This window comes from Pelodiscus sinensis, chromosome 7 (assembly GCF_049634645.1).
Source record: "Pelodiscus sinensis isolate JC-2024 chromosome 7, ASM4963464v1, whole genome shotgun sequence".
In the NCBI taxonomy this organism is placed as follows: Eukaryota; Metazoa; Chordata; order Testudines; family Trionychidae; genus Pelodiscus; species Pelodiscus sinensis.
The window spans coordinates 57,732,794-57,751,835 of record NC_134717.1 but is presented as its reverse complement, the minus strand read 5'-3'; the positions used below and the strand labels follow the sequence as shown (position 1 = coordinate 57,751,835).

The 19,042-nt window shown below is 47.0% G+C and overlaps 1 protein-coding gene across 10 annotated transcripts in view; it reads right to left on the bottom strand.

The window, feature by feature from the left end:
• Positions 1–19,042, bottom strand: part of UNC80 (unc-80 subunit of NALCN channel complex) — a 178,480-nt gene that overhangs the window by 109,467 nt on the left and 49,971 nt on the right. For 7 of the 10 annotated variants that reach the window (XM_075933921.1, XM_075933922.1, XM_075933912.1 and 4 more), the window contains exons 15-21: positions 18,742–18,889; positions 16,780–16,928; positions 14,489–14,658; positions 13,386–13,487; positions 6,819–7,033; positions 5,487–5,593; positions 3,162–3,318 (exon numbers count right to left, since the gene is read on the bottom strand). In XM_075933921.1, coding sequence (XP_075790036.1) covers positions 3,162–3,318; positions 5,487–5,593; positions 6,819–7,033; positions 13,386–13,487; positions 14,489–14,658; positions 16,780–16,928; positions 18,742–18,889 — 1,048 coding nt within the window. The remainder of the gene's footprint in view (positions 1–3,161; positions 3,319–5,486; positions 5,594–6,818; positions 7,034–13,385; positions 13,488–14,488; positions 14,659–16,779; positions 16,929–18,741; positions 18,890–19,042) is intronic. The other 3 variants (XM_075933919.1, XM_075933920.1, XM_075933914.1) reach the window with 2 other exon arrangements.

The window sequence follows — 19,042 nt, the reverse complement described above, 5'->3', positions numbered from 1 at the left end:
CATTTTTAACCTAATAAAATGCCCATCCTATCACATTATCTTGTTTGGGCTATAGACAAAAACGATTTCCCATTAAACTCATCTCACCAGTCTCTCAGAGTCATAATACGTGCTGCGCCTCTAAGCTGTACAATACAGAAATTCACTGCCCTAGTGCAAGGTGCAGGTAGGAATGCTTTAAGCCACCTTTGTGCTCTCCTAATTTTGGGCTGAGCCACAGCCATCAGTATAATTCAGACACGTCTGCGGCCCAGTTTCAGTTGTGGTCTCCTCCCTGGTCTTCTCTAAGGGTGGAAATACTGAACAGACTCTCCAAAGTCCTGCCTCTTCTGGTCCCGCCCTGGTAATGTACCTTCCAGCCCCCAGCCCTTCACCTTTCCTGGGGCTTCTGAGGGGGTCCTGGAGAGACAACTCTATGACTAGCTCATGACCTGTACAGGGGGAAATCCCCCGGACACAAACAGGGCTTTGAGAGTCCTTCTAACTGGCATAAAAGGGTCAGGGTAGGGTGAGGATCTCATTCTTGATTTTTGGGTCTCCACGGGTCCTGGGCAAGGTGTGTGTGGAGGGGGAGGGGGGGAAGCTCCACGCTCCTGGAAGGGGCAGAGCCTCGAGCTGAAGAGGCCAGCCAGCCCTCAGTGCCACCCAGAGCAAGGCAACCCCCACCCATTGGCATGGCCCAGAGCACACGGTGCCACACTCCTGTGGCAATTTAAAGGGCCCAGGGCTCCTGCTGCTGCTGCTACAGTAGTCGCGGTGGCAGCCAAGAGCCCCAGCCCCGGACTCTTGGCCAACTTCTCTCTTTGCCCCCTCACAGAAGGGCCTGGCCTGCAGTCTTATCTCTGGGCTACATTTTGCTAGTGAGGGGGACAAGGAGAAAGAAAAGGAGGGGGACATTAACCACCAATCTGTTTTGGGTTCTTTCTATAGTCTGATCACCTAACCCAGAGGTCCCGGACCACACCACTTCCCGCAACAACCTTTGGCCGGCAATGGTGACCACAGCCAACAGGCTCCGTGATCGCCCATCCCTGCGGAGGCACAGGGAAACAAAGTGCCTCATGTCCAGCGACTGGCTTGCCCTTGCAAGCCACAAGCCAGAGTTTGAAAAACCCGACCTACCCTACTGTTCTGGGACTTCATCCTGCTCCCACTGAAGTGAATGGAAATTTTATCATTAAGAACATAAGAACGGCCATAGTGGGTCAGACCAATGGTCCGTCCAGCCCAGTATCCGGTCTGCTGACAGTGGGCAATGCCAGGTGCCCCAGAGGGAGTGAACAGAACAGGGAATCATCCAGTGATCCCTCCCCTGTCGCCCATTTCCAGCCTCTGACAAACAGAGGCCAGGGACACCAATCCTACCCAGCCTGGCCATCTCATTCAGGTCAATGAGAGCAGGAGGAGTCGGCATTGTTATTCATCCAGAAACGGATTCCTTTCCATCCCCAAAGGCAAACAAGTTGCCAGCAGCTAATGGGGCAGATCCTCAGCTGGGTAAACTAGCACATCTCTCTTTGCTTCCATGGAGATAGTTTGATTTTCACTAGCTGAGGATTTGCTTGGTTAGTGGAAATCAGTGCCTGTCCTAAAGAGAGAGCTGCTCATCCACAGGGATGAGATGTTTGCAGCTCCTATTGGCTATGGATCACTATTCCGGGCCGTGGGAGCTCCAGGAAGAGGCACAGATCAGGGCACCACTTCCTGAAGCTCCTATTGGCTGAGAACAATGATCCACAGCCAACGGGAAATGCAACTGCCTGTTCCTGTGGAGGTGTAGATAAATATAGCGACATACCAGGGGCTAACCCTGGGGAACCAAATCTGCCCATTTCAGTACTAGGAAGAGACTGGCTTTGGTACAAGGGTTTGTCTTGCCCATTACCACTGGCAGGGGCCACAGAGACTATGAAGTTTGGTTCCCCTCTTTCCCCCCATGCTTGCCGATGATGAGATGAGCTCAACAAACAGGAAGCCAGTGTCTAAACTGAGGGCTGCCATGAGTCTCTGAGGCAAGTCATCGGCCTGAGAGTACAGGACTCACTCAGGTTAAGGAGGAGCGTTGTCACACTGGATACTTTCTTACTGACTTAGGGTTTGGGTGGAGATGCAAAGATGTTATTTATAGCAAGCGGTGACATCTTTGATGACAAGACCCTGGTCCTGATCTCATTTACACTGGTGCGAATTAGGAGCATGGTCACTCCCTGGAAGTCAGAAATGCTTCCGTGGTGTTAGTGAGATCAAAATTCAGGCCTTATCACTTTCTGTATGAAGCTAAGATTAGAAAGACATACTCCTACTTGGTTGATACTGCTATTCCTGACTTTGTGATTCCCGTGCAAGCCTGTACCTATGATGGCAAAATGAGCATGTACAGCCATGGTATAACATCAGATCATGTCAAACGTCATGTCAGAGAATGGAATATACCATAAAAATAGCCGAAGCAATGGAGGAGGGGACTCAAACTCTTTGTGTGTGTTTTTAAAACAGACATAATAGAATGTCAAGATACAAGGTTTGTCTCCTTGGTAACAAGGATCAGGTTTCGGAACTGAGTTTGGATGACTGCATGATACTTGAAAATATAATATCCTCTTATTAAAGCACTCTTCAGACAAACATCACTGCTTTAAAAATTGCATTAGGATCAAATATTATTATAACTATTTCTTTTGTTGAGAAAAAGGGACAGCATCTCTTTAGCGAATAGTACGCAGACATTAGACATGCAAACACAGAAGAAAAGAGATAATTAAAACAAGGTTTATATAGAGTTTTCCATTCAATTGGTGCCGAATCTTGCTAAAATTGTTATATGGTCACAAACTGGACTAAAGAGCTGATAATAATTATGAAATGAAAGATTCACACACCCTCTTTTGGACTAAATCTTTGTTTTTGAAGTAAATATAACATTTTCAAGTGCGCTGATTCGGTTTAATTTGACTTTATTTTTTAAAGGTCCAAATGTTATATTACTTTAATTTGAAAAGATTTGATTTTTTTATTTCCATGTTCTCCACATTTGCCAGAAATTTTTGAAAGAAAGAAAGAAAGAAAGAAAGAAAGAAAGAAAGAAAGAAAGAAAGAAAGAAAGAAAGAAAGAAAGAAAGAAAGAAAGAAAGAAAGAAAGAAAGAAAACCCTCATTTCTAACCATCTTTTTCTTCTGTGTGATGAAGCTTGGATGGGTATCTTCGGCAGATACGCCATTTACCAAGACGCTTGAAGAAATTCTCCTCTTCATCTCGCCCATTCTCCAAACCAGCTCCTGGTCCACCTTCTGACAGCTTCACTGCACTAGTGAATTTCACCTGAACAAGTGAGGACATAAGATTCATGTTCTGATGTGCTATGATTTCTCTACCAACTTTGCCATAGCAATGCCATATGTAAGGACAGGCAGTGGTGTGATACATTACTATAGCAACACATCTGGAACTGTGCCCCTTTGCACCAGCTGAAGATATTCTATAAAGTGTCTAGGTAACAATTCCCCTTCTTTCACACAGATTTCATCCACATATGACTGAGGGAAGAACTAGTATGATCAACTAGTAAAATACATTAAGTATATTCAGAGGACCTATATACCTCCTTGAAAAGAATTAGTAGGAGAAACGATAAGGTAATTACATTGACACTTCATTCCTGTGACACTGTTTATATGGAGGACTAAAGAAGGCACGATGGCAAATCCCTAGATAGCCTATGACTAAAATGAAGCATGGTGCACATTTAACCCAGTTCTCTTCTCCAGAAGGAAATCTTAAGATGCTATTAGGGATGTAAAATTCCGATTAGCCACTCAACCAGTTAAACATTAGGTTAATCTAACGTTTAACTGGTTAACCGACTAAGTGGGATTCCAGGAGGGGGACTGCTCCAGCCCAGTTGAAGCAGCCCCTAGCTCAAAGGGCTCCTGCTTCCAGCCCTGTTCACATCCTTAGATGCTACTGGATATGACAGTTATTACATGCACGTTCCCCCTTTTCATTGCTACAGTAACACCATTTTGCTGCCACCCTTATTGACTCTATCAAACTGCCTCACCACTCTTAGCCTTCCAAATCACATGCATCCTCACAAAACTGCTTTCAGGAGTTCCCTGATTTTTCCAAAGTTGCTTTTCAAGTGAATTTCTAGTGTGTCCTATACTACAGCACCACACACCACTTAGAAAAACACTGAAGGAGAATCATTACTGTCCAATTATGGACTTTCTCCACTCTGCTCCTCCCTCTTCTCAAAGGAAGAGGAAAAGTCACCTGAGACTTTTAACCTTTTTCCTTGAGGGAGCACCAGTCTTACTTTATGTTTAAGGGACAAATCCTGCTGCCTCCACCCTGGTGGGCTTATGCTGGCTAGATTTTGGGATGGAGCCGGATTTAGGAGGTCTGCACAAGGGAGAGCAACCTGATAGGGCACAGAGGGTAGCTTCACTGGGTCTCTGTGCATGGAAGCATGCAGGGCAGGGAGGAGAGTGGGTGATTCCCACCACTGGGTGGGTTTGCTGGCTTTTCACTTCCGTGAGGGTTGGGGTTGATGAATGCTAGGATCAAAGAACCAAAGACTTTCATTCAGAACAGCTTCCAAGGAGCAGCTGTGCTACCACTCCATAGCCCAGGGGAAGAATGTCCTCCCTCCCAGTGTTCAGCATAATATCTTGGCTAGAGGAGAAGGATTAGATATGTTCCTAAATATGGAAAGACAGATGCCTCCTAGCTTTCGCAGATACAGAGCTGTACCACTGTGGGCACTTTACTGAAAGTCCCAGCTGATAAGGGTTTTGTCCATGGGTCCCATCAGGTGCAATATGCATGCTGATCACAGTATTTTCTCTGGGACCTGAAGTGATCTATGAAGTATGGATGTGAGTGACTACCCAATAAACATATGCTTATCGGGTAGTCGACTAGTTGCTTCCCCCCACCTTTCTGCCTCTATCAGAGAGAGGCAGCTAGGGGGGAGCTGGTGCTGGGGGGAGCTGGCTTAAAAGCTGGTTACCCCCAGCACTGTCTCGGGGAAGAGGGGGCAGGGAGGCAGAGGCAGAGCGGGGGAACCAGATGTAAGCCAGAAATCAATAGATTCCCAGCTCGGGCCCAGTCCCAGATGCCGCGCCTCTGCTTTTTAAATGTTTTAAGAGCTGCCAGGTTCTCAATACATTTAAAAGATAGGGACGCAGCAGGGGGGACTGGGAGCAAGCCGGGACAGCGGATTCCCAGCTCGCGCCCAGTCCCTCTGCTACGCCTCTGCCTTTTAAATGTATTAAGAACCTGAGAGCCTTAATATATCTAAAACACAGAGCCACAGCAGGGTTAGTTCCCAGGGCCAGGAGCTAACCCCACTGCAGCTCTGCATTCCCCCCCCCCACCCCGTGGTCTACTCAATTAGCTGATTAAACACAATTTAACATCCCTGCTATGACGTAGCCAGATCCTAACCCTTTATCTTTTCTACTAATCTGAAATGATACATTTACCTTGGAACTCTGCCTGATGAAAGACAGACGATCTACAGAGCTGATATCCAGGAGGTCTTCCACCCCGTCGGCCAGCCCAGACAGGGAAGAACGTTTCAGCCAGTTCCCTGATGCAGATAAAGCCAGTCAGGACAAATCTGAAATTGCTCCAAGCTGCATATATTAGTAATACAGACTTATTTCTCTACAGCACTGAACCAATCATACTGTGACATGAGAAACGGGTGAAGGATGAGGCTTGTTCTTGCTACATGCATCAAAGATCATAGTTTAATTCTCAACATGTGAGGCTGAGTTTTCGGATGGTAAAAGTTGAAATATCAGGAAGAGTCAGTAAGAAAGGATATTCATTCTTCCTTTCTTACTGAAGTCTGCTTAGTAAGCTTCTCTTAGGGTATGTCTACACTACAGCACTAATTCGAACTAACTTAGTTCGAATAAGTTAATTCGAACTAAGCTAATTTGAATTAGCGCATCTAGACTTAAAAACTAGTTCGAATTAGCGTTTTGCTAACTCGAACTAGCATGTCCACACTGAGTGGACTCTGAACTGAGGTTAAGGATGGCCGGAAGCAGTGCCAGCAGGTCATCAGATTAGGACTTGGAGTGTGGAGCTGCTGTCTCAGGCTAGCCGAGGGCTGTGCTTAAAGGGACCCGACCCCCACCCTGGACAGACAGTTCTCAGGGGTGCTCCGCTTGCAAAGCAGTCCTGGCTTGGAGTGCCCTGAGTGCCCACACTTGGCACATCACAGCACTCGGGGGGCAGAAGAGTTTCCCTGGTGGTGCCCAGAGTGGTCACCAGGGAAAGCTGGGGAGGGCTAGCCTCCCACTAGTTCAAATTAAGTGGCTACACAGCCCTTAATTTGAACTGCTTAATTCGAACTAGGCGTTAGTCCTTGTAGAATGAGGTTTACCTAGTTCGAATTAAGCGCACCGCTAGTTCGAATTAAGTTCGAACTAGCGGTTTGCATGTGTAGCGCCTATCAAAGTTAATTCGAACTAACGTCTGTTAGTTCGAATTAACTTTGTAGTGTAGACATACCCTTAGAGAGGAAGGAAGGTCCAGTGATGGTTCTAGTTTAGAATTTGGGAGCACTGGATTAAAGTCCCTGTTCCAACACTGTCTCTCCTGTGTGGCCCTTGGGCACGCCTGTAAAATGAAGATAACAGCACTTCCCTACTTCAAGAAGTCTGCAATGAGAATAAATATACTGAAGATTGAAAGGCACTCAGATTCTACATGTCTTTGCAATACAATATCCAACACACACACACACACAGAACAGATCTATTATCTTTGCACATGTAGTATAATATAATAAAGGGACATACATTTACCTATGGGGAGTTTGAGTTTCTTTCGGAGCGAGATCCGTCGAGAACGGGAGCGGGAGCGCCTGTCGGTGGTTGTTCCAGAGTGAGCAGTGGTGCACTCAGATGTGTCCTGCTCTGACTGGCTGCTGGTATCACTTGCTGCACTCTGTGACTTGAACATCTTCCGCCAGAAGTCTTTGCGTCCCAGAACTGCCCCTTGCATCTGTTCATCGCTGAAAGAGAACCCAACACAAAGGTAACAATTCCTCACTGTGGTTTGTATGCTGCTAAGCACATTTGAACAAGTTTCTCCTCTTCTTTTACCTCTCTTTGTTCCTTGGCACTTGTTACTCTAAAAATGTAAATGTATTCTTCTTGATGTAATTTCTTGTCAGAGAGAGTATATCTACACTACAAAGTTAATTCAAACTAACAGACGTTAGTTCGAATTAACTTTGATAGGCGCTACACATAGAAACCACAAGTTCGAACTTAATTCGAACTAGCGGTGCGCTTAATTTGAACTAGGTAAACCTCATTCTACAAGGACTAACGCCTAATTCGAATTAAGTAGTTCGAATTAAGGGCTGTGTAAACACTTAATTCGAACTAGTGGGAGGCTAGCCCTCCCTAGCGTTCCCTGGTGGCCACTTTGGGCACCACCAAGGAAACTCGTATGCCCCCCTCCCGGCCCCGGAGCCCTTAAAGGGGCACGGGCTGGCTACGGTGCCCGTTCCAGGTGCAAGCCTGCCAGCACCCAGCCAGCAGTCCCTGCACCTGGCATGGCACGAGCCAGCCACCTGCTGCCACCCAGCCCTCCCCCTCTTCCCGGGACCAGGCTGGCGGTTCTCAGGAGCCTGCCCAGGTCCGCAAGAGGCGGGCACCCGCCTGGGCTAGCGCAGAGATCGTGGACCTCATCCACAACCTCCGCACTAGGCACAGGAAAGTGGCCGTCTAGGGCAGGATAGCTGCCAGCCTGGCCACCCAGGAGCAGGTTGGCATTAAAATGGGGTGGTCCAGTGAGACACCCCGACCCTGAGCCCTGAGCTTAGAACATAAGAATGGCCGTACTGGGTCAGACCAAAGGTCCATCTAGCCCAGTAGCCTGTCTGTCGACAGCGGCCGACACTAGGTACCCTGGAGGGGATGGACCGAAGACAATGACCAAGCCATTCGTCTCGTGCCATCCATCTCCAGCCTTCCACTAACAGAGGCCAGGGACACCATTTCTACCCCCCGGCTAATAGTACTCCATGTACCCAACCTCCATGAATTTATCTCACTTCTTTTTAAACTCTGTTATAGTTCTAGCCTTCACAGACTCCTGCAGCAAGGAGTTCCACAGGTTGGCTATTTGCTTTGTGAAGAAGAACTGTCTGTTATTAGTTTGAAGCCTGCTACCCATTCATTTCATTTGGTGTCCTCTAGTCCTTCTATTATGGGAACTAATGAAGAACTTTTCTTTATGCACCCTCTCCACACCACTCATGCTTTTATAGACCTCTATCATATCCCCCTTCAGTCTCCTCTTTTCTAAGCTCAAAAGTCCCAGTCTCTTTAGCCTCTCTTCATATGGGACCTGTTTCAAACCCCTGATCATTTTAGTTGCCCTCCCCTCTCCCAACCTCTCTCTTCCCCTCTCCCACCTCCTTTTCCCAGTCTCCCTGAGTTTTGTTCAATAAAGAGAGTTTCTATTTTTGAACATGTGTCCTTTATTTTGTAAATCAGGAAGGGGTGCTAGGGAGGGGTAAGTGGAAGGAGGTGAGGGAGGAATGGAGCACGAGCCCCGATGGGAGGTCTGGGATGGCTCTGCAGGCTCCTTGGGGTGGAAGCTCTCCTGCAGCCTCCCGATTAATCCCTCCTCCTGAATGGCAGCCTGCGGCAAGTGCAGCCGGGCCGATGGCCAAATGCTGTGATGTGCCGAGTATGGGCACTCAGGGCACTGCTAGCCAGGACTGCTTTGCAAGCGGGGAACCCCTGAGAACTGTCTGTCCAGGGTGGGGGTTGGGTCCCTTTAAGCACAGCCCTCGGCTAGCCTGAGGCAGCAGCTCCACACTCTAAGTCCTAATCTGATTCCCTGCTGGCACTGCTTCCAGCCATTCTTAACCTCGGTTCAGTGTCCACTCAATGTGGACATGCTAGTTCGAATTAGCAAAATGCTAATTCGAACTAGTTTTTAGGTCTAGATGCATAAACCAGGCTACTGGGTCCTTCATGGGGGACTATCCATAGAAGATGCTCACAATCCTAACTGCAAGAAGATGCATTTGAGCCCAAAATGTATCAAAAGCTGGGCAGTGTTAGCCAGGGAAAGGAAGTGGCTAAACTCGTTGGGAGAGAGTTGACTTAATGCATCTCCTGGCAGGGCTTTTATGTACTAAACCTACGCTGCATCCAACATAACCTCTGGCATAAGTCCACTTCCAGAGTACAGCATTCCACCCTAGTGCAGGCAATGTAATGTGCCCCATCTGTGATGTCTCTTGGCCCACAGTTTTTAATCTTTCCCAGCCCACTACTTGGAATGGTAGGAAAAGTTTTACCTCACCACCAGCATGTCATTTAAACATGTGGGTTATCAGTCTCCCAGGGCATGCGGCATGATGATTTAACTATCAATGGGAAAGCAATGCCTACAGAAAACTTCTCAGGCCACATATTAGTCTTCTATGACAGGTTTCTAAGAGTAAAGAATAAAACTAGAACACCACAAAAACTAGCTGAGTTGAAACACTTCTAGCAATATGAGATTTTTCAAGAGCCCCGAGTTTGCTCATGACCTTCAGACTGGGCAAAACCTCCAGCTAAATCAGACTAAAAGCATAAATCAATTCACCATTCATTTGTTTTATTTAACTACTCTTACCACACTTGTTAACTAGAAAATGCTATTTCCCCTTAAACCACAGCTGGGTTCCTTCACAATCCATCTCCCATTTGATCTCGCAATGAAGCCATAATGTTGCCCTTGTTAATGGGTAGCAGGTTTAAAACTAATAAAAGAAAGTTCTTCTTCACACAGTGTGTAGTCAACCTGTGGAACTCCTTGACAGAGGAGGTTGTGAAGGCTAGGACTATAATAGAGTTTAAAGAGAAGCTAGATAAATTCATGGAGGTTAGGTCCATAAAAGGCTATTAGCCAGAGGATAAAATGGTGTCCTTGGCCTCTGTTTGTCAGAGGCTGGAGAGGGATGGCAGGAAACAAATTGTTTGATCACTGTCTTCGGTCCACCCTCTCTGGGGCACCTGGTGCTAGCCACTGTGGGCAGACAGGATACTGGGCTAGATGGACCTTTGGTCTTACCCAGTACGGTCATTCTTATGTTCGTATGTTGTGATTACATAATCATTTGCATGGAAAAAGAGATGATCCTCTGCAGATTCAAGTAGATGAGGAGGAGGAGGAGGACGAGGAGGAAAGATTGCGAGAAAGACAGAGAAATATCCCAGCTGGGGCCTATTGTCCCACCACAGGATATGAATAGCTTCAAAAGATCTGTTAGGTCTTCAGAGAACAAGTGATATAGGTAAATTCTACTATCTTTTCTAAAGACACTCATCTTCACACATCTCCACTATCTTCAAAAAAAGATGAAGATGCAGATACAGAAACGGGAGGGTTCTCTTCAGAAATTTCAGTAATTTTACTTATTTTTACACTGTAAGGGTACGTCTACACTACAGCGCTAATTCGAACTAAGCTAATTCGAACTAACGCATCTAGTCCACACTGATTGGACGCAGGGGCGCATTTAAGGCTGGCTGAAACCGGTTCTGGCAGGGCATCAGGACAGTAGTTGCTTTGTGTGGCTGCTGTCTGAGGCTATCTGAAGCTCGTGCTTAAAGGGACCCCCCCTGGACAGCCGGTTCTCAGCTTTTCCTGCTTGCTTGCCAACCTCGCCGAGGGCAGCAAAGCGTTGGTCTCTGTGCCTGTCTGTGTCGGTGCTTCCCTTCGGGGACGCCGCCGCAGGTGGCAACATGGAGCCAGAGCTCGCCCTGCACCTTCTGGTGCACTTTCTGGACTTGCTGCTGCAAGCCTGCCAGCAATGGCTCGAGGCTGCCTGGCACCACCTGGTGCACGTCAGCCCCCTGCCTCTCTGCCTGGCCGCCCTGGGGGCCGTGGAGGAGCCGCGGCGGCGCCCTGGCACCGGCGTGCCCCGCCGCATCTGGCGTCTGGACACCAGCAGCGACTGGTGGGACCGCATCGTCCTGGAGCACTGGGAAGGCCAACAGTGGACCCAGAACTTCAGGATGAAGAGGGACACCTTCCTGGAGCTCTGCGAGTGGTTCGCCCCTGCTCTGCGCAGAAGGGACACTCGCATGAGGCCCGCCATCCCCCTCCAGAAGCAGGTGGCCATCGCCCTCTGGAAGCTCTCCACACCGGACAGCTACCGATCCGTCGGGAACCAGTTCGGCGTGGGGAGATCCACCGTCGGAGTGGTGCTCATGCAGGTATGGCACTCGTCGGCCACTGCGCTGGGGGTGGAGGGGGGCTGCAAGGAGGGGATGGGCCGCCCCAGGGACAAAGGGGGGGCGGGAGGAGGCGAAAGCGCCCCACACCGGAGGGGTCGGTCTGTCCCGGCCATACTACACGCCGCCAGGGGGGTTGCTTCCAGGAGTGGGGTGCGGGGCACTGCCAGGGCACGAACGCTCCCAGTCACCTGGGCGCCCCACTGATTGGCGCTTTGCTGTGTCTCTCTCCGCAGGTGGTCAAGGCCATCAACCGGGTGCTGCTCCGCAGGGTGGTCCGCCTCGCCGACCCGGACACTGTCATCTGGGGATTCAGCGCCCTTGGCTTCCCCAACTGCGGGGGGACCATCGACGGGACGCACATCCCCATCCGTGCCCCGGAACACCAGGCGTCCCGGTATGTCAACCGCAAGGGGTATTTCTCCATCCTCCTGCAGGCCGTGTGTGACCACCGGGGCCAGTTCACGGACATTAATGTGGGCTGGTCCGGCAAAGCACACGACGCCCGGGTGTACCGCAACTCCTCCGTGTGCCAGTGGCTGCAGGACGGGACCTTCTTCCCCGACCGCCACATCAGGGTCGGGGACGTGGACATGCCCGTCTGCCTGGTGGGGGATGCCGCCTACCCACTGCAGCTGTGGCTGATGAAGCCGTACACGGGGCACCTCAATCCCTCCCGCCAGGCCTTCAATGCCAGGCTGACCAGGTCCCGCATCGTGGTGGAGGGGGCCTTCGGGCGACTGAAAGCCCGCTTTCGATGCCTCCTCACCAGTCTGGACCTGGCCGAGCACAACATCCCTCCCGTGGTGGCAGCATGTTGTGTGCTCCACAATTTATGTGAGAGAAAGGGGGAGGCTTTCCTGCCAGCCTGGATGGCTGAGGCTGACCGCATGGCTGGCCACTACAGTCAGCCCCGCACCGCCGCCATCCGGGAAGCCCAGCGGGGGGCCGTCCGGATCCGGGAAGCCCTGCGGGAGAGCTTCCTGGTGGAGGAGGAGGACTGACCTCTTCCTTGCATGCCCCACTGGGGCCTTCTTCCACCCTACCCCCCTTCTCCTTTCCCCTCCCTACCTACTGTCAAATAAAGACACCTGTTTTTCAAACAAAAATGTCATTTTATTTTACATAACTGGGGTGGGGGGAGGGAGGAAGAAGGGTGGGAGAGGGAAACCTAGGACGAGGGAGCAGGAAGGGGAGGGAAGGGAGGAAGGGAAAGGAAAGCTCAGTGGTGGGGGTCCGGCTGCCTCTACACAGCCCTTAATTTGAACTAGTAAGTTCAAACTAGGCTTAATCCTTGTGGAATGAGGATTACCTAGTTCGAACTAAGCGCTCCGTTAGTTCGAATTAAATTCGAACTAACGGAGCGCTAGTGTAGCGCCTATGAAAGTTAGTTTGAACTAACGTCTGTTAGTTCGAACTAACTTTGTAGTGTAGACATACCCTAAGTTCCTTGGGCAGAGGTCACCTTTCCAGTATGTATGTACATAAAACCTAGCACAATAGGTCCCCAGATTATAACTCTAGGCATTACATACAACTACAAAATTAGAAGAAGAAGAAGAAGAAGAAGAAGAAAGATGGTGGTGCAGCTCTGCTGAGTCAAGTACAACAACCCAACTGGGTGGGAAATTAACTGACCATTGAATGAATTAAGGGGCATGTAGCTTTCCTACTAGTGTAATTTTGACATTCCCTGCAGGAGCAACATCTAAGAACATTGAGAGCTACATGATACCACCTGGCATCATGTTTGGAGCAGGGATGCATGAACAGGGAATTGCTGTGGTAGTGCGAATAAATGTTTTATATTTTGCTCTGTCACTGTTAAAATGCACTGACAAATTTTGTTGCAATTTTATTTTGTGCTGCCTTCCTCTTGTAATAGCCTGTAGCACCAGTTTTAATTTAATCTTCCTCTGAAATCAAATTTAAGCCATTATCCTTTAGGTGGTATTGAAAATGGGCAATTGTTAGACATAACCTTTAAGTTCAGCAGCAGCTAAATAAATGCTCAATACATTTCATGTATCACCCTCAAAGAGGAAGCCTAAAAGAGCAGCTGACTGCTGCTACCACAAAGGGAACTGCTGAGGTACAACACATTTATTTACTTACTGCTCTGGTGTCTGCTGAGGACGGCTGGAGATGTAACTACGACATTCATCAGGAGCCGATGATGCTTGGCCTTTGTCAATAACAACACTTCCCACCTCAGATCTATGAAGACAACACAGATGGGCAAATAAATCTAACAGGTGGCGTATCTTGCATCTCGTATACCTAATGTTGTTCCCTGATCACTGAATCCAGCGCTTTTGCAGATCAAATTTAGATGTGTGCCTCCATTATAACAGCCTTCAGCCTACGCACATATCAACAGCAGAAATGTACGGGCACAGGGAATTAAGGCCAAGATTAAGGCCCTGTGTAGGGCTTTTAAAAACCGTGCTCCCACTATTATGGCAACAGGTTCTGAGGGACCATGCAGTCCCAGTCCCATGCAGGACTCTAATTATTTACAAAAGCTAAAAGCATTTTTGGAAGCTATATTTTGAGGGTGTTCAGTGTGAGGTGCCTTGAAGCCTGACCATCAGAAAGCATCGTCACTCTTGTTCAATGGTGGTCTGCATGTCTCGGAGACCAAGAATACCATGCAACAAATCTGATGCTGCCCACTTACATGAGACTAATGCATTTAACTCCATTTGAAGTTCCCTTTTGGATCCATACGTATTCTTTAATGTGACACATCCCAATCACAGGACAGCATTTCATGTTAATAAAGCAATGTATCAGGACTAGGCTTCTTTTGTATCATGCTCCCTAGGCATTCTGACAAACAGCTCTTGGCACCTCAAGCAACTGATGCTAATACTAGGCCAGGCAGGTGAGGGATTTGCAATCATCCCTTCACGCTCAACCTCCCCCCTACTCCCCTTTTTCTGCCCCCTGAATTTACACAGCTTTGCTATCCTACCTCCTATATATCAGCTATTTCTGTTGGGATGCACATTTTTCATGGGCTACTTCCACAGCTGCCTCACTCACTTTATTAATTTTAAGTGTGGCTGCTGACACTACCACACTTACACTAGGTGCTAGCGTGTCCTAACAAGATGAAAACAAACAACCCTTTGGACTTTCTTACATTTGTGTTCAGCATAATAAGTTGTACAGAATATAAATCATTCAGACACAATTCCCTCCCAGACACAAACTTTTTGCTCCCCAGAGGTTTCGGCTCCTGCTCAGTTGTTTCATCTGTTTTCTTCCCTGGAATTAACTTTTCAGCACTGTCCAAAAGGGCGCTGAGTGCCACCCTTCTAAAAACATTCCCATGAGCCTCTTTGATAAATTGGACCAATTGTCGGATGTCACAGTACAATCCCTGAATGACAAAGAACACAGAGAGAGAAAGTTACGTTACTCGTCAGTTACGTTACTCGTCAGTAGGTATATAAGCAGGGAGGGTAATAAATATTCTTTTTGTATGTAGCCAGCATGACGCACTAGTTCATGAAGAACTGCATGGCTTAGTAATTTTACCTGCTGTTTTCTAACTTGATCTATACCTACAGGTTTATGATTTCTTGTTAATGCCAAATGTTTCCCTTTCTAAAGAGAAATAATTTAACTAAGGAAAGGTTGCAGCTATCCCTCACGTTGATCTATTAACCATCATAAGCCATAAGCATGTTATTATTGTTATAGAGGGCATATTCTGTAGTTGACTATGGCAGTTTAAAAGTATACCAGGGGTTCTGTATCCCAGGATCTGGGAGCTGCAAAGGTGATTTGAACTCTCTTTCATCCCAGGGGGTATGGGCAATTGCAGCTCCCGTTGGCAATCTCCGGTCCTGGCTAACGGGAACTGCAGGAAGTGGTGTCCCAGCCCGCACTGCTTCCCGCTACTCTCATGGGCTGGGAACTGCAATCCATTGCCAACGGGAGCTGGGACTGCCTGTACCTGCAGTGGTGCAGGTTAACCAAGCATCTCCAAGCCAACTAGTGATTTGTCCTTAAAAGCCATGACTCAGAGTCTGAAAACTCCTGTTATCTCATTCATCTAACCTATCGTCTTGAAATGCATGACAAATCCTAGTGAAAAAAGCAGAGTGACACAAAACTGCACACCATGCTTTGAAACCTGTTGGCATTTCAGATTTTTTTAAATTATTTCAATGGATTATGTCACGGCAATAGGGAGGAATGATTTGTACATTTACCAGTCTAGCTCTCACAGTTAGATTTTTGTTTACTTCAGTACATTTGCATGTACAACTGTAGCCCCTGGGAGGAGTTGGTATGGAAAGGATATCCCTATCTTTCAGGGAGAGACCTTTCCAAAGGACTCAACTAGTATTTCAGGAGATTTCCTGAGATCCCTCAGTCTATGCTATAAATTCCAGCTATGGAACTACATGACCAATATTCAGATCATTTGATGGACCTACTCTCATGTTTGAAGTTAGGCATGTGCTTATGTACCTTGCTGAACTGGGGTTTCAAGCACCTACTCTTTACCCTGGAGAGGCATACATCTTCTCTTGGGGTGTGTCTAGACTACAGAGTTTTGTCAACAAAACTATACCTGCGTCTACACTACCGCTGAGTTCTGTCGACATAACGTCGACAGAACTCAGCAGTTTTGTCGACGCTGGTAAACCTCATTTTACGAGGCATAACGCCTTTTGTTGACAGAGTTCTGTCGACAGAAGGTGTTATTGCCTGTAGGGTTGTGTCTAGACTACAGGGTTTTGTCGACAAAGCAGCTTGCTTTGTCGACAGAACTGAATGTAGTCTAGATGCTCTTTGTCAACAGAAGCTTTGTCGACGTATCTGTTGACAAAACTTCTGTCAACAAAAGCGTGTAGTCTAGACATACCCTTGTATGCCTTTTCTTCCTAATTTAGCCCATAATAGGTGTTTGCCCTCTTCCCAAAGCTACATATTAGTGTAGTACAATTCAAAGTCTTTGCTCAGAAAGAGTTCCAAGGGAGAAACACAGAGACACAGCAGGTCTGGTTTGAGTTAACCTAGCTAGACTGTTCTCGGAAGGTTTGCACAGCTTCTACCAAAACTTGGTGACATCTAGATCATGTAAACCAGCATATCTCCACTGAATGCAATGGAACTATTCTGATTTATCCCAGGTGCGATAATAGTAATAATCTAGCCAATTATTCCTAGCCCTGGTTTAGTGCTGCTAGAGTTTTCCTTTCATTAACATCAAATTCGCAATAAACAATTACACAGATTAAATCCTCATTTGCAGACAGAGAGGCTCAAAGGCCAAATTTCAGCTGTGGAACTACGTGACCAATATTCAGATCAGATGCTGGCTGGGTAGGATTGGCCCTACTGACACCTGAAGGATGACTTTTTCTTAAACCTGTCTAGCTACCCAGGCCAATAAAGTCTCATTGAATTGAACCCTCATTTTCAAGCCCAGCTGCTGTATGAGAGTGAGAGGAAATTCGGCTTGTAAAGCCTGCACATAAATCCTCACCAGGTTTTCAGGGCTATGCAGTTCATGTGTAGTGGAAGCACAGCGAGTGATCAGTGACTTGAACATTGCACTGACAATGATACCTTCCACACTTTGGGCTGTAGACTTGTTGTCCATTGTGGTGAAGTTATTTCCAAATCCAGCCTTATCTGCAAAATGCAAGAACAATTAACCACATGGTTGAGATGCGTTAACAAATTATAGTTTAAAAATAATTATGTATTTAAATGTATTAAAAGATGTAAATTAGTGGGATGCCCTCGCTCTTAACCATGTGTTCAATGCTGGTGACTCTAACTCATAAAGAAAACAGCAGATATAAGTGGCACAAATAAGAAGAGGGATAAAAAATCTGCCATTTGAAGAGAGATTGAAATGATCAAGGCAGTTTATCCTCACTTTATTGCCTCTCTAAAATAGGGGAATACAAAACAACAAATGGAATAGGAAAGGTAATTCAGGTTTTCCTGTTTTCTGGCTCATATAACACAGAGGAAGGGGGCACTCAAATAAACTGAACAGCAACAAGCTTAAAACTGACCAAAGGAAATTATTTTCGACCAATGGAATGCTGCTCTCACGAGGTACTTTGAAGGCCAAGATTTTAGAAGAATTCAAAAAACAGATTAACCCTACATCAGAATGACAAAAATATCCACCGTTTCTTTGGAGAGAAAAAAACAAACATTCAGAAGAAAGGGCTTATTCCTTGATGTTATAAGCCAATATCCAATTGATGGATATTTAGAAGAAATATGCCCTCTGGGCAGGTTTATTGTCCACTATGGTGCTTCTTGCACCTTTCTCTGGAAGCGACTGGAATCACAGACAAGGGGTACGTCTACACTAGCCCCCCTAGTTTGAACTAGGGAGGCTAATGAGGGCGACCGAAATTGCAAGTGAAGTGCAGGATTTAAATATCCCGCGCTTCATTAGCATGTTCCCGGGCGGTCGCCATTTTGGAAACTGACCAGCCTGGAATAACTGCCTGCGTCTACACGCGGCAGTGAAACGGGAGTTCGAAGTAAACCCCTTAACTCGAATTAGCTGTTAAACCTCATTCCACGAGGAGTAACAGCTAATCCGAGTTAGGGGTTTACTTCGAACTCCCATTTCACTGTCGCGTGTAGACGCGGGTAGTTATTCCGGGCTGGTCAGTTGCCAAAATGGCGACCGCCCGGGAACATGCTAATGAAGCGCGGGATATTTAAATCCCATGCTTTATTTGCAATTTCAGTCACCCTCATTAGCCCCCCTAGTTTGAACTAGGGGGCTAGTGTAGACGTACCCAAGGACAAGAACTTCTTGTGTGTTTTGATATGGCAATTCCTATATTCCAAATGCCTCCCATTAGCTACTTGTGCACACACTGATCAACGTACATGTACCATCATCATAATGATACACAGAATTGTTAGTCTCCATTAAAAACACTGGACCTACACTGTATGCACATACATAGGAATGCTCATATTCTTGTTTACATGATCTGCTTTAGAGATTTGCTGCCTCACCTTAGGCACTGCGGAGAGATTTCATGCTCAATTTTATCTCCATTCAGAATAAACACAGAACACACAGTCCACTCCAGCTGGCATTCGGTCAAGTCATTAAGCAGAAAACCGCCTGCCTGAGGCATAGTTGAGAGAAAATGTTCCTTCATAAAGCCATGAACAAACGGGTAGGAGGCATCAAAAGAGGGGGGACAAATGCTTCTCTCATTCTAACTGTACTCTAAATAAAAGGCATGTATAGGGCCAGACCCTCGGGGCTGTAATCTGAAGTCATTCCAGTGACTTTAAGGGAGCGATACTGATCTATGCCCACTGAGGATTTGACCTTGTATTTACAGTTATTTTTTGCCTTTAGAAATTCATTGAGAGTTTTGAAAATGGCAGCCTGCATCCTTGATGGTGGAAAATGACACCACCATAGAGGTGATGCGATGCCAGCTATACTTACTGTCAGTGACTGGCTCCATGCAGAATCCTAGCAAAGCATGAAGGAAATCTACCACATTATTGAGGGAATCTCTGTTCACATAGTCCCTCATGGTCTGCCGGAACTGAATTTTATCCAACTTGTACAGCTTTGTGAGGCAATTCTGAGCCTGTGAAGACATTACAAAAATGAGAGATATCTTCTTGAGTTTTTATGTCAGTTGCAGGGTCCTTCAAGTATGTTTTTGCCCTTATTTCACCAATACTGTGTTGTCAAAAAATAGCAAAAAAAATCATATGCCACAATGAGATATGATCTTTCA